The sequence below is a fragment of the Cyprinodon tularosa genome, unplaced genomic scaffold (genome assembly GCF_016077235.1).
Source record: "Cyprinodon tularosa strain WSP-4 unplaced genomic scaffold, ASM1607723v1 ctg308, whole genome shotgun sequence".
NCBI lineage: Eukaryota > Metazoa > Chordata > Actinopteri > Cyprinodontiformes > Cyprinodontidae > Cyprinodon > Cyprinodon tularosa.
In genome coordinates, this window is record NW_024039017.1 from 276,124 (window position 1) to 292,580 (window position 16,457).

The 16,457-nt window shown below is 40.8% G+C and overlaps 2 protein-coding genes across 3 annotated transcripts in view; both read left to right on the forward strand.

Moving 5' to 3' along the window:
* LOC119787996 overlaps nucleotides 1-16,457 on the forward strand; it is a 145,304-nt gene that overhangs the window by 50,897 nt on the left and 77,950 nt on the right. The gene's annotated exons all lie outside the window — the stretch shown is intronic.
* Nucleotides 1-16,457, forward strand: part of LOC119787997 (NACHT, LRR and PYD domains-containing protein 3-like) — a 41,095-nt gene that overhangs the window by 1,146 nt on the left and 23,492 nt on the right. The window contains exons 2-6 of one of the 2 annotated variants that reach the window (XM_038292104.1): nucleotides 2,297-2,410; nucleotides 4,364-4,474; nucleotides 8,176-8,286; nucleotides 12,089-12,199; nucleotides 14,414-14,586. In XM_038292104.1, the coding sequence (XP_038148032.1) occupies nucleotides 2,367-2,410; nucleotides 4,364-4,474; nucleotides 8,176-8,286; nucleotides 12,089-12,199; nucleotides 14,414-14,586 (550 nt within the window). In that variant the 5' untranslated portion in view covers nucleotides 2,297-2,366. Of the gene's footprint in view, nucleotides 1-2,296; nucleotides 2,411-4,363; nucleotides 4,475-8,175; nucleotides 8,287-12,088; nucleotides 12,200-14,413; nucleotides 14,587-16,457 lie in introns of those variants that run through there. The other variant, XM_038292105.1, reaches the window with a different exon arrangement.

Sequence of the window (16,457 nt, forward strand, 5' to 3'; positions counted from 1 at the left end):
CAGCATTTTAGATATACTTAGCTATAAATCCTGTCTCTGTGGTCATTAAATCAAGTTGTAATTAATTATTATTCAAAAGAATTATGTGTTTAGTCTTTGGAATAAAAAAGCTTATAAATTTATGTCAGTGTACATTCATGGTTCAATAATTTAACGTTTTTTGCTTATTTTAGGAGATGTAGATCAGTTTTAATCAAATCCGAGTTAAAGATGCACTGGAAAAAATCAAAATCTAGATGTTTTCATAAAATAAGTGCATTTGTTCTTGAATTGATTGAGAAGGTAAAATAGACATTTTGTCAATGAAAGAAGACAATTTACATTTAAAATAAGAAAATGCAAATGTATTGACTTATTTCAACTGCACTTTATCTAAATATCTTATTTTAAGAGTAAAAATACTAATTCCATTGTTTCTAATTCCATCCATCCAAATTATCTAATTTACCTACTAAAATTAAGGGTAAATACATTTTTACTTATTTCTAGATCGTTTTTCTAGTGTGAGTAAAACTAATCAGTTGGCTGTAACAACGTATTAAAGTTGGTTCAAAGTAAAACAATTTTCAATGTAAAAAAAGAATGTTAAAAAATGAAAGTTGGACTAAAAACTTGAACTAATAATGTTTACATTAGATGGTCAAAGGTCAATCTAAGCTAATACTTTATGCTGCAAAATGTAAATCTAAGTAAGTCAGTTTTTCTTGAATTGAGCAGATAAGTGAGACACTTTGCTAATGGAATAAGACATTTTACATTTCAAATAAGAAAACACAACTGTAGTTTAAGTAGTTTCATTTCAAGTGCACAATATCTATTTGTCCTTTTTTAAGGGTAAAAATGTTCATTCCATTTGCAGATCGTCTTACTTTCCTACTCAAATTAAGGGCAGATACACTTATTTTATGAAATTTCTACTCCTTATCAGAACATTCTTGCAGGGTAAATTCCTTTGAACAATATCTCCATGAGTTTTTCTTGTTAATACCGCATTTATAATTGAAACATTATTTATATTTTAGCTTGTAAAACTTGAAATATGAACACAGCCACAGTGCATTCATATTAAAGTCCAAAATGTAAATATTTTAAGTATGTATTTATTTTGTTTGTATTGCAAAAACTTGATCTTGTTCTCCAATAATCCAAATCAAGTCACATCTTTATAAAGTTTTTGCATTGAGTGTTGTCTAAATATCATATTGCAGAAAAAAACAACCTGCCTTTAAATCATCTCAAAAATTCCCTTTTTTTCATGCAGGCACATCAGTGTCAGTTTAAATTCTTGTTGTCCAAACAAGGTCATGTTAAAGTTATGTGGTCATGTTAAATTCAGACATTGCCACTTGGATTTCAGCTCAGTTATTTTAATCATGATTAATCCATTATTTAAATAAATATAAAATAATTGAGTACTTATTTGTTAAGGCAAAACTGTACAATGTATATATAAATTTTGTATTTAAGATAGAAAAAACTTTTGTTTGTAAGTATGCTTAGTCTGGATCCAGAACTTCTCAAATGAGTTTTAGCATCAACTGTTCAAATTCTGTAAAAAATCTCAAATACCTAACTTTTATAGAAGCGCTACCAGCAGTCATTCACCCCTGCTGCCCTCAGACCTTACCACCCCACTGCACTATAACCTGGTGTAATAACACTTCAATAACTTGTACTATTCATCTATTGAACAAACCAGAAATCACACTTTACCTCCCACCACTGTATGTAACACACTGTATATATAAGTCACCTTAAATCTCCCCTTTATTTTCTATCCACTGTATATACCTGGATGCACTGTATAGACTTCATGCACCTTTTCTTCCCCGTTAAACCTCAAGATCAATAAAGTTGTATTCTATTAAAACCTACAGGTATGGTCTGGAATTACTTTGATGCAGTGTGTAGTGGTGTTTTCTAACTGGTCTTTGAACCAGTTGTATGATTTCCCAGGCTGCCAAAACAAAGCAAATCATTGAGTATTTTATTTTGGCAAAACACCATCAGTCTATGAACATGAAGCCAACAAGCATAACTAACCAGAAATGGTCTCAAATACATCATTTATATGTTGTTCTCATTTTAAACACTAGGTGTCATCATTGCTTTTTGCTCCTGTCATAAATGAGGTTACAGACCTGATTTCTAATGTGTGTTTTCCAAGCCTTAAGTTTATATTATCTGCTTAAATTTGTTTTTTCTAACTCTACATACATGATGGCAATACATTTTCAGCTTTACAGGAAAGCTCAGTGAAAATCTGCAAACCAACTGTTATTTGTTCATTTCTCAGATTGAAGGAAAGCTGTGTGGAGAACAGAGAAGGACACGACAGGACCTTAAATATCAATCTGTGGGTGAATATGGCTCTAAAGCTCCCAAATAAACACCAACGCCCTGACACAAGGTAAGAAACATTATTTTTTTATAGACTTGAAACCTTTCTATAAATTGATGTGATCTTAAAAAAAACCCAGAGGTGTCAAGTAACAAAGTACAAATACTTCATAACTGTACTTAAGTACACTTTTTAGCTATCTATACTTTACTCCATTACTTATTTTTAGGGCTGCAACTAATGATTATTTTAAAAATCGATGAATTGGCCGATTCTTTTTTCGATTAATCGATGAATTGGACAAAAATTATTTTTTATATTAACCTCTTTATTCCAAAATAAACATTTTAGACAGAACAAACAAGCACACAAGTACAGGTTGCTCATTAACTGTACTGGTGCAATATGAAAAATAAATGTTTGTGTTAAAACTACGCAAACTTACATTAGAAATGTAGCTGTACATCCACAAAATATAGGCTACTTTGTTTCATAAAGCGCAAAAAAAGACATTTTTGTTTTTAAAAGCCCCTAAGGGGCTCAAACAATAGGCCGCCCCATTTCAACAAATGAGTTTTTTTTTAGACTAGAAGAGTTCGGCCTTTTAAGACAGGAAAGTATAGCAGTTAAAGTTGCTACTTGAGAAAATACTGAACCATAGAGATAAAAATAGCCCTGTGATTCAAATTATAAATTGTATTTGGAATAAAAATGAGAGAACTAGGGGTGCTAAAAAACACATCCTCCAAAGACAGATATTTACATGGGAATGTGGCAGATAATTAATTGACATATTACTGATCTTGCTGGATTTTATTCTGCTTTACTTCCATAAATTGCAGGATCTTCTTTACTTTATTTTTGCCAGAAGATTTAAACTTTAAAAGCCTTGCCCTCATAATTTGCAAGTTAATTTATTTATAAAGAAAATATAAACGCTGCCTAAGCTAATTCAAATGAAATTAAAAGTAAAATAAGTAGCCAACCTTATCACTGTCTGTAACCTACTAACACGGTAAGGAAAGCATCAGATGAGCTACCTGAGAAACTAACGTAACTTTTCCCCACTTTAAAACCAAACAAACATGGTCGCTCATCCTGCTGATCAGCTATCTTCACTGCCATCGAAGGCTCCAACGTGTTTCCTTTTCAGGTGCTGCATCATAACAGTGGTGCTTCCGTGCCATGTTCATTTGTTTTTACAAAAGTTGCATGTTACGACTTTTTTCACTTTACAAAGCGCAGGCTGTCTGCGAATTGAGACGCAGCTTGCGTTTGCGGTATCGGTCATTAGAACAGTTGACATTACTGCCTTTTGAAAACAGCCTTTGCGCACCTGCGGCGCTGGCTCGCTTTGCCATATATATTTTTTTCTTCCCCTGTTTCAATCAAGTGGCAGTGATGACGACGGCGGCGGCGGATGACGCATTAATCGCGCGACACAACTAATCGATGATGAAGTCCTTTGCCAACGCTTTTAAAAGTCGAGTTTTATCGATTCGTTGTTTCAGCCCTACTTATTTTTCTTCCTACTTCTGACTTCTACTCATTACATTTTCACACAAGTATCTGTACTTTCTATTCCTTACATTTTTACAACAATCGTTAATTGTTACTTTTGGCTTCAGTTTAATGTTTATAAATATTTATTTCCCCTCATGTGCACCATCCAATGCAGATGTGAAAACTAGTGTAATTGGATGAGTCATATAACGCAAACACTCATTGGTTAGCTATACATCAAATTTGCCTCAAATAATTTTTTCGAAATAGTCGTAAAATTGAGCTTTCAGTTCATATAGCGGCATCTGGCTGTTTTTTTTAAAAAGTTACTTTATACTTTTATTCTTAAAGTAGTTTTTGGAGCACATACTTTTTCACTTTTACTTGAGTAAATAGGTCAAGTTGATACTTCAACTTTTACCAGAGTGTTTTTAAACTGCAGTATCTATACTTCTACTTAAGTAACAAATCTGTGTACTTTTGACACCACTGGAAAAAAATGATAAATTTGTGTTAAGGAGTCCAGAACCTCGGCCAGTCTCCTGGATCCAGCTGTTTATCAATGAAGAGTGACTTTTCCAAAAGAACACCTCTATACTTCAGTAACGAACATGGGCCATCACACCCAGAGTAAGATGAAATTATTAACAACAATAACTTATTTTACTTTAAACAATATGTTTTTCTACAGAGCTTTTTAATTGGTCTGTGTCAGATAATTTATCCTAGTTAGTCCTATAATATTATAATATTATAAATGAATTTAGAGTAAATGGAAAGACCTTTACTGCTCCACAGCGGGGACTTCTGGTGTGGTGCTTGCAAAAGCAAGTAGATGGAAGGAAACTTATCGGTAAAAGAAGTATGAATATGAAAAACTTTTTAAAGGGGATGACGGTGGCATTGGATGCAGGTTTAACTAGCAACCAAAGGGTTGCTGGTTTAAGCCCTGGCTTTCGATGTTGTGTCCTTGGGCAACACACTTTACCCGCATTGCTTAATGATGGTGGTGAGAAGGCCTGGTTCCTGTGTACTGCTTCCTTGCTTCTGTCAGTGAGCCTCAGGGCAATTGTGGCTATAAAATAGTTTGCCACAATTGGTGTGTGTGTGCATGAAGGTGTGAATTTAGTGTAAAGTGCTTTGGGCGCTATATAGGTAGACCGTTTTTTTTTTTCAAAACGAGGAGAAAAAAGCATATCAGAACAGGTAAAAACACTGCATTTCATCTTTTTAAAAACAGCATAGTTGGATAAAGAAAAACATTTATTTAATTCAATTTATTTATGTAGCCCCAATTCACAACACATGTCATCTCAAGGCACTTTACAGTTCACCAGATCATCCATTCAAATTGATTCAAAGTTTTCTATCTAAGGAAAACCAGTTCATTGCATGATTCGTTGACTATTTAGCAATCCTTCCCACTAAGCATGCTTGTAGCGATAGTGGAGAGGAAAAACTCCCTTTTAACAGGAAGAAACCTCCAGTAGAACCAGACTCAGTGTGAGCGGCCATCTGCCGAGACAGACTGGGGTTCAAGGAGACAGAAGCAGAGATACAAAAAGCAGCTGTAAAAGGTGGCTCCATCCAGGAAACACAGCCAGGCAGACGAGCTCTGAGCCAGCTCCCATGTCAGAGGATGAAGAGAGCACATCCAGTTAGGTACAGTCAGAGAAACAGAACTACACTGAAATTAGAAATGTTCATTTCATGCCAAAGAAAAGCAGAGAGAATATAAATGTAGGAGTTGAACTAACAAATAATGGGGAATTGGAGAATATAAATGGAAAGAAGCAGAATGATGAAACGGAGGTCCCTATGTCCTCCAGAGGTCTAAGGCTATAGCAGCATAACTACAGAGCTAGCTCAGGATAACCTGAGCCACTCTTACTGCAAGCTTTATCAAAAAGGAAAGTTTTAAGCCTAGTCTTAAAAGTAGACAGGGTGTCTGCCTCACGGACTAAAACTGGTAGTTGGTTCCACAGGAGAGGAGCCTGATAACTAAAAGATCTGCCTCCCATTCTACTTTTAGAAATTCTAGGAACCACTAGTAAACCTGCATATTGAGAGCGAAGTGCTCTGTTAGGAACATAAGGAACAATCAGATCTCTGATAAAAGATGTATGTATTTGTAATTTTTGCAGTATGCTGGAGAATAAAGAAGGAAATTCCAGATGCCAATAAGGGATTTAAAAGACAAGCCATGATCAAAATTAAAGCAAGACTTTTTAAATTATGATCTGCGAGCAGTTTGATTCTGCCCAGATGAAGTGATCAACATTTTTATTGCCCCAAGACATGCATGTAGTCTATGTAATGGGTAAGTTTCATAAGAATTTATGTACAAATATAGCCGAGTATCATCAGCATAGCAGTGGAGGTTCTTCCAATGCTTTCTGTTAACTCTATATAGAGAATGTAGAATATAGAGTGAAGAAAATTGCCTTAAAGGAATAGTACACCCAAAACATGATTAGCCTTCATTTTCTACTCACCCCCATGCTGAACAACACTCTGGAGTACTTTTCTGATATCTCAAATGCATCTGGAGATCTGGGAGGCTTCTTGCTGTCTGCTGACATTCAAATAATGGAGGTCTATGGCGCCCGAGGCAGAAAGGTCCATAAAAGTCCACAAAAAACGTGTCAATATTCCTCCATACTGCTCGTCCAATGTATTCCAAGTGTCCTGAGTGGGTAGCATCCAGAATTTACTCGAAACGAAGTCATTTAGAATGTTTTTAGAGCATAAACAGTAGTGTACTACACCTCTACAGCTGTTGTTCTTTAACTCCAGAGGGGTTTGGGCTGGCTTCCTCGTCCCGGTTCTGGTTCTCTCTCTCTACCGGTACCTCACACTGATCTCGTACTGCTCCTGTCTGAGTGCCAGATTGCTGTCTCTGGGTGAGGCATCTCCATTTGTGGGACAGCAGGGTCCCAAACTGGGTCGCAGAAAGGTGGAAGTACCGCTCAAAGGGGCCATCTTTCAGACTTGGCTTCTGGAGGAGGTGGTCATATTCTCCATATTGTTTCCGTCTCTATGAATCTGGTGAACCCAGAGACACAGACAGCTTTGTTTGGCTTTCAAAAAAAAAAGGCTCTCTGAATCATTTCTTAAATTCGTGACCGCCATGTTGAGGTGAAACCAACCATCAGACTCAGATTTCAAGGCAAACAAAGGCAGACGAATCTGGCAAGATTTTCACAGGTTTCACTTATGACGTGAACGCACCATTTGATACTAGAGAAGTACTGATCCAGTTTTTTTCTAATTCATTCCGATACAGATACCTTTGCTGAGCATATTGGCCGATAATGATCTGATTCAACTTTTAATTGAATGAACCATATGCATATCTTGCCATTTGAGTGAAGGCTTTAGCCTTGACATACACATCATTTAAAAAAGGTAACAAATTGAAGGTATAGTGGCTCTAGAAAAATGTAAACTAGATGACAAGAGAGAGGTATTTTTAGAGGGGTGGCACCGTATGCCAGAATTATATAGATCCAAGTGTTCAAATACAATGTTTACTAAATCAGCGTTTGTGCAATTAAACTACTAAATAGAAATTTAGGCGTGAGTATATAAACTAGACCAATGTCAGAATAGATACATTGTATAAAAAGAGATGTTTTAGTGAAACTACAAACTTTGGTTTCGTTGTTTACTCTCCTCTCCATTCCTTAGCACATATAAATGTACATATACATCTATGTATTTTTCTTTTTTCTGGTCATTTAGTAGCTTAAACGCTATCCTATGAGAATGTAATATAAACTGATGTTAGGGAATTTCTGTAACCATTAAATATGGTGATTTCCATGCTTCTTGGCTTTACAACTCTATCCAGATCCAAAGATTTTGTTTGTTTTGACTCTCACTAAATACTATATCTTCTTTGACCTTTTATATATATCAAGGAATTTCTGTTTTCATTATAGAGCAAACATAATTATTAGGATAAATATATATATTTGATCAGATCAAAGCAATAACTCTTTAAATGCACAGTCTGGGAAAAAAATCCTTTCCCTCTGAGGGAAACTTTGAGAAAAAAAAGTCTAACAATGTCTCCACTTTACTCTAAATTAGTTTGATTCTGTTACAATTAAATTAAATGTATAAAGAAGACAAATATAAAAGAGTGGAACCCACTTAAAAATCTTAGTGAAATCTCTCTTTCAGTTTTGTCAGATAGATATTTCAAATGGGAAATAACTTATAGTTTTATTCATTATAGTGCTGTAAGAAAATTGATCTTAAACTTCTATTTGAATTGTTGACTAAATTTCTTTAAAAAAATTAACTTGTATAAAACTTATTTTCAGAGGCCAGAACCAAAGCCAGTCTGCAGGATCCAGCTGTTGTTCTATAAAGAGTGACTTCTCCAAAGAGGCTCCCCCAGACTTTAGTAATGAGCATGGATCACCACCCCCAAAGTAAGAAATCTATTCTTTTTTTATTCTGCTGATCATAGTGTTTTATTTAAAGATTTTGCTGAACTTATTTGTTGTTTATTTAAATGTATTCATTTATTTCCTTACTAACATCATGATTCTACCTGGGTGGCAGCAGAGCCAGAAACTCAGCCCTTCAAAGAGTGCAATGAGGCAATTGAGAAAGAATATTGGTCAGACCCACAGTGATTATTGTAATTGTCCTGCACCTACAGATGGGGAAGCTGTGCCTCGCCAATGCTGTTTACAGGGGTAGTGATGTGCTGGTGATTCCAATAAGATGTTGGAAGAATGCCTTAAAATATTTCTTTAACCTGTCTGTAATGCCCTACCTTGTGGAAGCAGAGACTTGGTGCCTGGAATCAGACTTGCTAATCACCAAGGCTGAAGTCACCAAGCTGGTCAAAATCATTCATGGTGGCAACACTTCAGGGGTGGATGAGATCTGCCTTTGCCTTTGGATGCTTTCAGGCTGTTGTAGTATCCTTCGACTGGGACACTGGGATAGTGGTTCCCTTCATAAGAATGGGACTTGAGAGCTTGTTCCAACTAGAGGGGGAGCACACTTCTCAGCCTCCCCAGGATGCCAAATGCCAGGGTTTTTCACAGGAGATTCTCCGCCCGCACCAGGCCCCGACGCGTGCCGGCCAGAGCCACTCCAACCCCCACCCGCCCCTCAGCCACACCCGCCGCGATCAGCGGGAACAAAGCAGCTCCACCATGCCTCCAAGAGGGAAAACCCACCCGAATACCCAATCAGCGCAGCCAGTCCGTCCACACCGGCCCCCCAACACCACCCCCGCCGAAGCCGCCCGGACCCCCACACACCAGCGGGGCGCCGCCAGCAGGACCCCCACCCAGCAGGCACGCCCGCCCCCCGAGAAAACAGACATGCCAATCCCCCCCCCCCCAAAAAAAAAAAAGGGAGCCCCCACAATGTGACAGTGGACACCAGACACCGACCCGCCCGCAACCGCTCCCCCCCACCGAGGAAGAAAAAAAAAAAATAAATGAATAAATAAGTTAATTAATTAATTAAATAATTAATTAATTAATAATTGCAATTAAAATAAATATGCAAGAGGAGAAATGCAAGCGGAAACACCGGAGCCCAAAACAAGACCCAAGACCCGCACCTCACCATGCCGTGCAGCTCCCCTTCCCCCCGAACCGATACCACAGAACCGGCATAGGAAAAAGCACCGCCCAGGAACCGGCACCGACACTGAAAATCCCCGAACAACACCCGGCCCCACCCCGAAGTGGATCCAGTCCCGGGCCCCAGGGATCCGAGGCCCCAAGGGCTCCCGACCCCCAGACAGGAGCCCCAGCAAAGCCCCGGCCGGCCGGGGCCAGCGGAGAGGCCGCCAGGAATGAGCCAGCAGCCCCCCGGGCATCCGCCCCAAACCCCGCGCTCCACCAGTGCACCGGTGAGCCCCGACGCCAGCCAGCAGAGGGAGAGCAGGAAGGGGGGAATGGGCTCCGCACTTAGCAGAGACTTGAGATGTATTTGGGAGAGGGTGCGGTTGAGACCCCAACCTATGAGAGAAAGAGTAAAGGAAAAAAAAAAAAAAACCACACTCACCATCTCAATCATGCCTTCCCTCTCTAGTGCCCCACTCGTACCACAGAGAAAAAAAAAAAATAATAATAATAAATAAAGAAAATAACAACGCGGACACACATTCACACATAACACTCACATCCAATAATACCAGGACCAAAAACCCGGTGACACCGGTGGTTGGTCCCGGGACTATCGGATGACCCAATAAGTGAACCTAACATCCGGATGTGGGGGGAGGGGAGCGCCGACACCACCACACAAACCCCTCTCATTCCTGCTTCAAGCCCGGCCCCCCACCCCGCACACGGACCGGACCACCCCCAGCAAGAGCCCCCCCCGGGACCGGGGCCCACCCATCCCGCGCAGGCCACCCAACCAGAACTGCCCCCCCCCTCCCTGGAAAAAAAAAACAAAAACACTTCAACCAGGCACTTCATGCCCCTCCATCCAACCTTCTTTGGGGAGAGCATTGGTGACAGCCCCGCCACCGGCAGGCCACCTAGGCCTCGCAGCCAGCCCCAGCCAAAGCCACGGACCAGGTGGCTCGCTCTTCCTCCAGGCCCAAGACTCCGGGCGGCAGCCGGAGAACAGGGGTGTGAGAAGACCCCAATCCTCCCTGCGCCCGCTCAAATGTGGTGTTGTTGCGTGTTGCTCCCAGATGTAATTAAAACTGGGAGTACCAAGAGGGGGTGTCCGGCACAGTCCACCCCCCCTCCAGGAGATAGACGGTGCCAGCACACCCCCCCTTCGACAACCCTGAGCCCTCAATGTCTAGATGCCAGAGGGGATGGAGGAGGCCGACCGTGGTGAGGCCCATAAAATAAGCCCCCCCAGGTGGCCCTGACCCCTACCCCCGAGAATGCCCTACATAGATGTGTGTTGTGAAAATGATGTAGATGGAAGTGTCTAAAATGCAAAATAAAATTGGGGTGGGGGACGTCATCAGAAGGTGTGGCCCTCCAGTAACGACCCCCTCCCCAAAAACCTACATGTGTGGCAGAGTGATGGAGCAGGCAGAGGGAGGATTTCGGGGATGGGGAGCAAAGGACTGGGGTGCCTGCTGCACTCCCAGGGAGCCAGCTCCCCCGCTGACTCCAATAGACACCCCCGTTCCCCGAGAGCCCCTCCAGAGAGGGGGGCCCCACCAGTTTCACCACCGTAGCCCGGGGGCACGGGACCAGCAGCAGGACCCACCAGCCAGCCGGGCACGGAGCTGACACCACCACCCTCCCCCCGTCCTGTCTATCCAAAAAATAAATAAATAAAAATGAATAAAATAAACCAAGCAGTTTTAAGATAAAATTAATACAAAATAATTACTGATATCTGCAACTAGTGGTGGCTCTAGAAAAATGTAAACTAGAAGTATTTTTAGAGGGGTGGCACCGTATGCCAGAATTATATAGATCCAAGTGTTCAAATACAATGTTTACTAAATCAGCGTTTGTGCAATTAAACTACTCAATAGAAATTTAGGCGTGAGTATATAAACTAGACCAATGTCAGAATAGATACATTGTATAAAAAAGAGATGTTTTAGTGAAACTACAAACTTTGGTTTCGTTGTTTACTCTCCTCTCCATTCCTTAGCACATATAAATGTACATATACATCTATGTATTTTTCTTTTTTCTGGTCATTTAGTAGCTTAAACGCTATCCTATGAGAATGTAATATAAACTGATGTTAGGGAATTTCTGTAACCATTAAATATGGTGATTTCCATGCTTCTTGGCTTTACAACTCTATCCAGATCCAAAGATTTTGTTTGTTTTGACTCTCACTAAATACTATATCTTCTTTGACCTTTTATATATTTCAAGGAATTTCTGTTTTCATTATAAAGCAAACATAATTATTAGGATAAATCTATATATTTGATCAGATCAAAGCAATAACTCTTTAAATGCACAGTCTGGGAAAAAAATCCTTTCCCTCTGAGGGAAACTTTAAGAAAAAAAAAAGTCTAACAATGTCTCCACTTTACTCTAAATTACTTTGATTCTGCTACAATTAAATTAAATGTATAAAGAAGACAAATATAAAGGAGTGGAACCCACTTAAAAATCTTGGTGAAATCTCTCTTTCAATTTTGTCAGATAGATATTTCAAATGGGAAATAACTTATAGTTTTATTCATTACAGTACTATCACTACTATTTGAATTGTTGACTAAATTTCTTTAAAAATTTTAACTTGTATAAAACTTATTTTCAGAGGCCAGAACCAAAGCCAGTCTGCAGGATCCAGCTGTTGTTCTATAAAGAGTGACTTCTCCAAAGAGGCTCCCCCAGACTTTAGTAATGAGCATGCATCCCCACCCCCAAAGTAAGAAATCTATTCTTTTTTTATTCTGTTGATCATAGTGTTTTATTTAAAGATTTTGCTGAACTTATTTGTTGTTTATTTAAATGTATTCATTTATTTCCTTACTAACATCATGATTCTACCTGGGTGGCAGCAGAGCCAGAAACTCAGCCCTTCAAAGAGTGCAATGAGGCAATTGAGAAAGAATATTGGTCAGACCCACAGTGATTATTGTAATTGTCCTGCACCTACAGATGGGGAAGCTGTGCCTCGCCAATGCTGTTTACAGGGGTAGTGATGTGCTGGTGATTCCAATAAGATGTTGGAAGAATGCCTTAAAATATTTCTTTAACCTGTCTGTAATGCCCTACCTTGTGGAAGCAGAGACTTGGTGCCTGGAATTAGACTTGCTAATCACCAAGGCTGAAGTCACCAAGCTGGTCAAAATCATTCATGGTGGCAACACTTCAGGGGTGGATGAGATCTGCCTTTGCCTTTGGATGCTTTCAGGCTGTTGTAGTATCCCTCGACTGGGACACTGGGATAGTGGTTCCCTTCATAAGAATGGGACTTGAGAGCTTGTTCCAACTAGAGGGGAAGCACACTTCTCAGCCTCCCCAGGATGCCAAATGCCAGGGTTTTTCACAGGAGATTCTGGCTGATCGTTGAACCTCAGCTGCCCTAGAGGGGTTACTCTAGGAATACAGAGTTCGGGACAATTAGTATGGGACATCTTAACTCTGTACCAGGGGAGCAGGGGTCAGTTCTGCACTGCCAGCCTTAAGTTTTGATGAACCAAAAAGGCAAAGTTCAGGATTTACCAGTTTGAGTACATTCATGCCCTTACTGACAGTCTGGATTATGGCTAAAAGAGCAAGATCCTGGACAAAGCAGCTAAACTGAGCTTCCTCCACAGAGTGACAGGTACTCTCCTAAATATAGGGTTAGGAGCACTGCCATCCAGGAGACTTTTCTCCATCAATCAGAGAAATTGGTTAAGGTGCCCCATGGACTCCTCTCTTTGAAGGTGCTCCAGGCAAGTTTTACCAGAAGGAAGCCCAAGCTGGAGGGACCATAGCCTGACGTAGTCCGACTCAATTCTAGTCAGAATATGAGTCTGATACTGCTCCATAGAGCTGTGATTATGGGGCGTGTTTCGAACGAACCAGGAAAAAAAATGCCTCTGCACTCAATTGGATAGATCTACAACCAATAAGAGCAACGGAGTGCGTGACGTATGTTAAGCGAGGCATAGTTGTTGTCCACAAAAATCAAAGCGTGCAGTTGCACGCCTAGAATAAGAAGATGAGACTTGATCGCGTTTCTCTGTTCCTCTTTTAAAATTAATTTGCTGTCAATATCTTCTAGAACAGACCTAATAGCAGAATCTACTCGCCCAAACTCTCCAGCGGCAGCCATTATTGTTGTCACCCTAGCGCGCTTTGGTCACGTGGTTGATTACGTTACTCTTGATCATCTGTCCATCATCGTATAAAGTCCACCCTGACAATTTGATTGGATCGCCTGACAGTGGGCGATAATACTCGCGCTACTATGGAGCAGAGCCAGACCGAACTTCCCCGAACTCAAACCTTGTGGGCGGGACTAAGTTCTGACTGGCACCCAGCCTAGAGGGACCAGGTCTCTTCACAGGCCATGAAACAGCTTTAACTTTCCCCAGAGTAACTGGAGAAGGTATCCGGGGATAGGAGGGTCTTTCACTCTTTATTGAGAAACTTTCCCCCACTATTCTGTACTAAATAGATGAAAAACCATTATATAGTTCAAATTCAATTTGGGTTCGATAACACGGAGGCAAAAAAAAAAAAAAAAAAACACTGATCCAGAAATACTCTTTATGTTATAGATGGTTGCAGTTATTGTTTCTGCTCAGATGCATGGATCTTTGGTGTAGCTGCAACTCTTTCTTCCCTTCTGTGTGGCAGCAAACCTACTTGACTTTTTTACTCTAGCACTTTAGGTAATTATAATAGCCATAGTATCTTACTCTTCTTAAATGTTCAAACATGTCAAATGTTTAAAATGTCAAACTTTTGCAAGTTGAAAATTATTTTATAATTGCTTTATTGCATATGTAATCCATTGTCTGATTTTAGTTTCTCATTATTGTCCTTTAAAGTGAATAAGAAGACATGCTACATTTGATTTGATCATGTTGATCAGATCAGCAGATTGGATAAATTATTTTTAAGCTATGATTACATTTCTTTACAGAAGGAGGAAGAGGGGTGTCTGTGAAGAGGAACAGGATGTCTTGCTGGATCCGGTCCCTAACAGATGCGGGCACTTGTTTTGCACAGGGTGCATCCAGTCTTACTCGGCCCAGGATGATCCATTGGGTCCCAGCACCAAGTGTGGAAAAAAATCCAGAGAGAGCTGTGTACAAGGTAGTCCCACTTGTCTTGGGCGGTCTCCTGGGCCTCGTGGCATGTATCTGAGTCTCTCCTTGATGACTGGGATCCTAACCCTATTGCGTTGGAATGCAGCTAACTTTTTGTAGTTGTTACAATCTTTTGTTCTGATCATGGGAACTGTGTGTGCTTGACTAAAGGTAGAAATTTCAGGTAGAAATTTCATAAAGAAGAAATGAGATTAGGGCTGGGCAATAAACCTGATTTTTACCGTTACCATCATTCACTACAATAACCACAGACAATTTTCCCATGTTGTTAAAATAAATAAACCTAATCCTGCCATTTTTTCTGTGCGTGAGGGTGGCTTATACACTTATTAAAAAAAATTAAAGGAACACTTCATAATCAGAGTATAGCATCACGATAATTAAACTTCTGGGATATTGATTTGGTGAGGTAAGTAGCAGAGGGGGTTGTTAATCAGTTCCAGCTGCTTTTAATGAAATTAACAGCAGGTGCACTAGAGGGGCAACAACGAGAGGAATGGTTTTACAGGTGGAGGCCACTGACATTTTTCCCCTCCTCATCTTTTTTGACTAATTTTCACCAGTTTTGCATTGGCTAGGGATACTGTCACTACTGTTAGAATGAGGTGCTACCTGGACCCTACAGATGTTGCACAGGCAGTTCAACTCCTCCAGGATGGCACATCAATACGTGCCATTGCCAGAAGGTTAGTTGTCTCCCAGCACAATCTCTTGAGCATGGAGGAGATTCCAGGAGACAGGCAGTTACTCCAGGAGAGCTGGACAGCGCCATAGAAGGTCTACAACCCATCAACAGGACCGGTATCTGATCCTTTACGCTAGAAGGAGCAGGAGAAGCACTGCCAGAGCCCTACAAAATGACTTCCAGCAGGCCACTGGTGTGAATGTCTCTGACAAAACAATCAGAAACAGACTTCACGAGGGTGGCCTGAGGGCCGGGCGTCCTCTATTGGGCCCTGTGCTCACTGCCCGACACAGTGGAAATCGATTGGTATTTGCCACAGAACACCGGAATTGGCAAGTCCACCACTGGAGCCCTGTGCTTTTCACATATGAGAGCAGGTTTACCCTGAGCACATGTGACAGACGGAAAGGGTCTGGAGAATCCATGGAGAACATTATGCTGCCTGTAACATAGTTAATCCTGACCGGTTTGGTGGTGGGTCAGTGATGGTCTGGGGAGGCATATCCATGGAGGGATGCATAGACCTATACAGGCTAGACAACGGCACCCTGACTGCCATTAGGTATCGGGATGAAATCCTTGCACCCCTTGTCAGACCCTATGCTGGGGCAGTGGGTCTTTGGTTCCTCCTTGTGCACGGCAATTCCCAGCCTCATGTGGCGAGAGTATGCAGGCAGTTCCTGGAGGATGAAGGAATTGATACCATTGATTGGCCCCCACACTCGCCTGAACTAAATCCAATAGAACACCTCTGGGAAATTATGTTTCGATCAATCCGACTTCGCCAGGTTGCACCTCAGACTGTCCAGGAGCTCAGTGATGCCCTGGTCCAGATCTGGGAAGAGATAGCCCAGGACGCCATCCGTCGTCTCATTAGGTGCATTCCCCGACAGTGTCAGGCATGCATACACGCACGTCGGGGCCATACAAATTACTGACTACTATTTTGAGTTGCTGCAATGAAATTTCAGCTAAATGGACTAGCCTGCCGTATCTTTTTTCGCTGTAATTTTTGGGGTGTCTTTGAATTCAGCCCTCTGTAGGTTGATAACTTTCATTTCCATCAAATATGTGGCATCCTTTTGTTCCTAACACATCACTCAGTCCATATCGGTATAAATAAACAGCATGACTTTTTGCCATATTGAGAGCTGATGTGTTTTCAAAGTGTT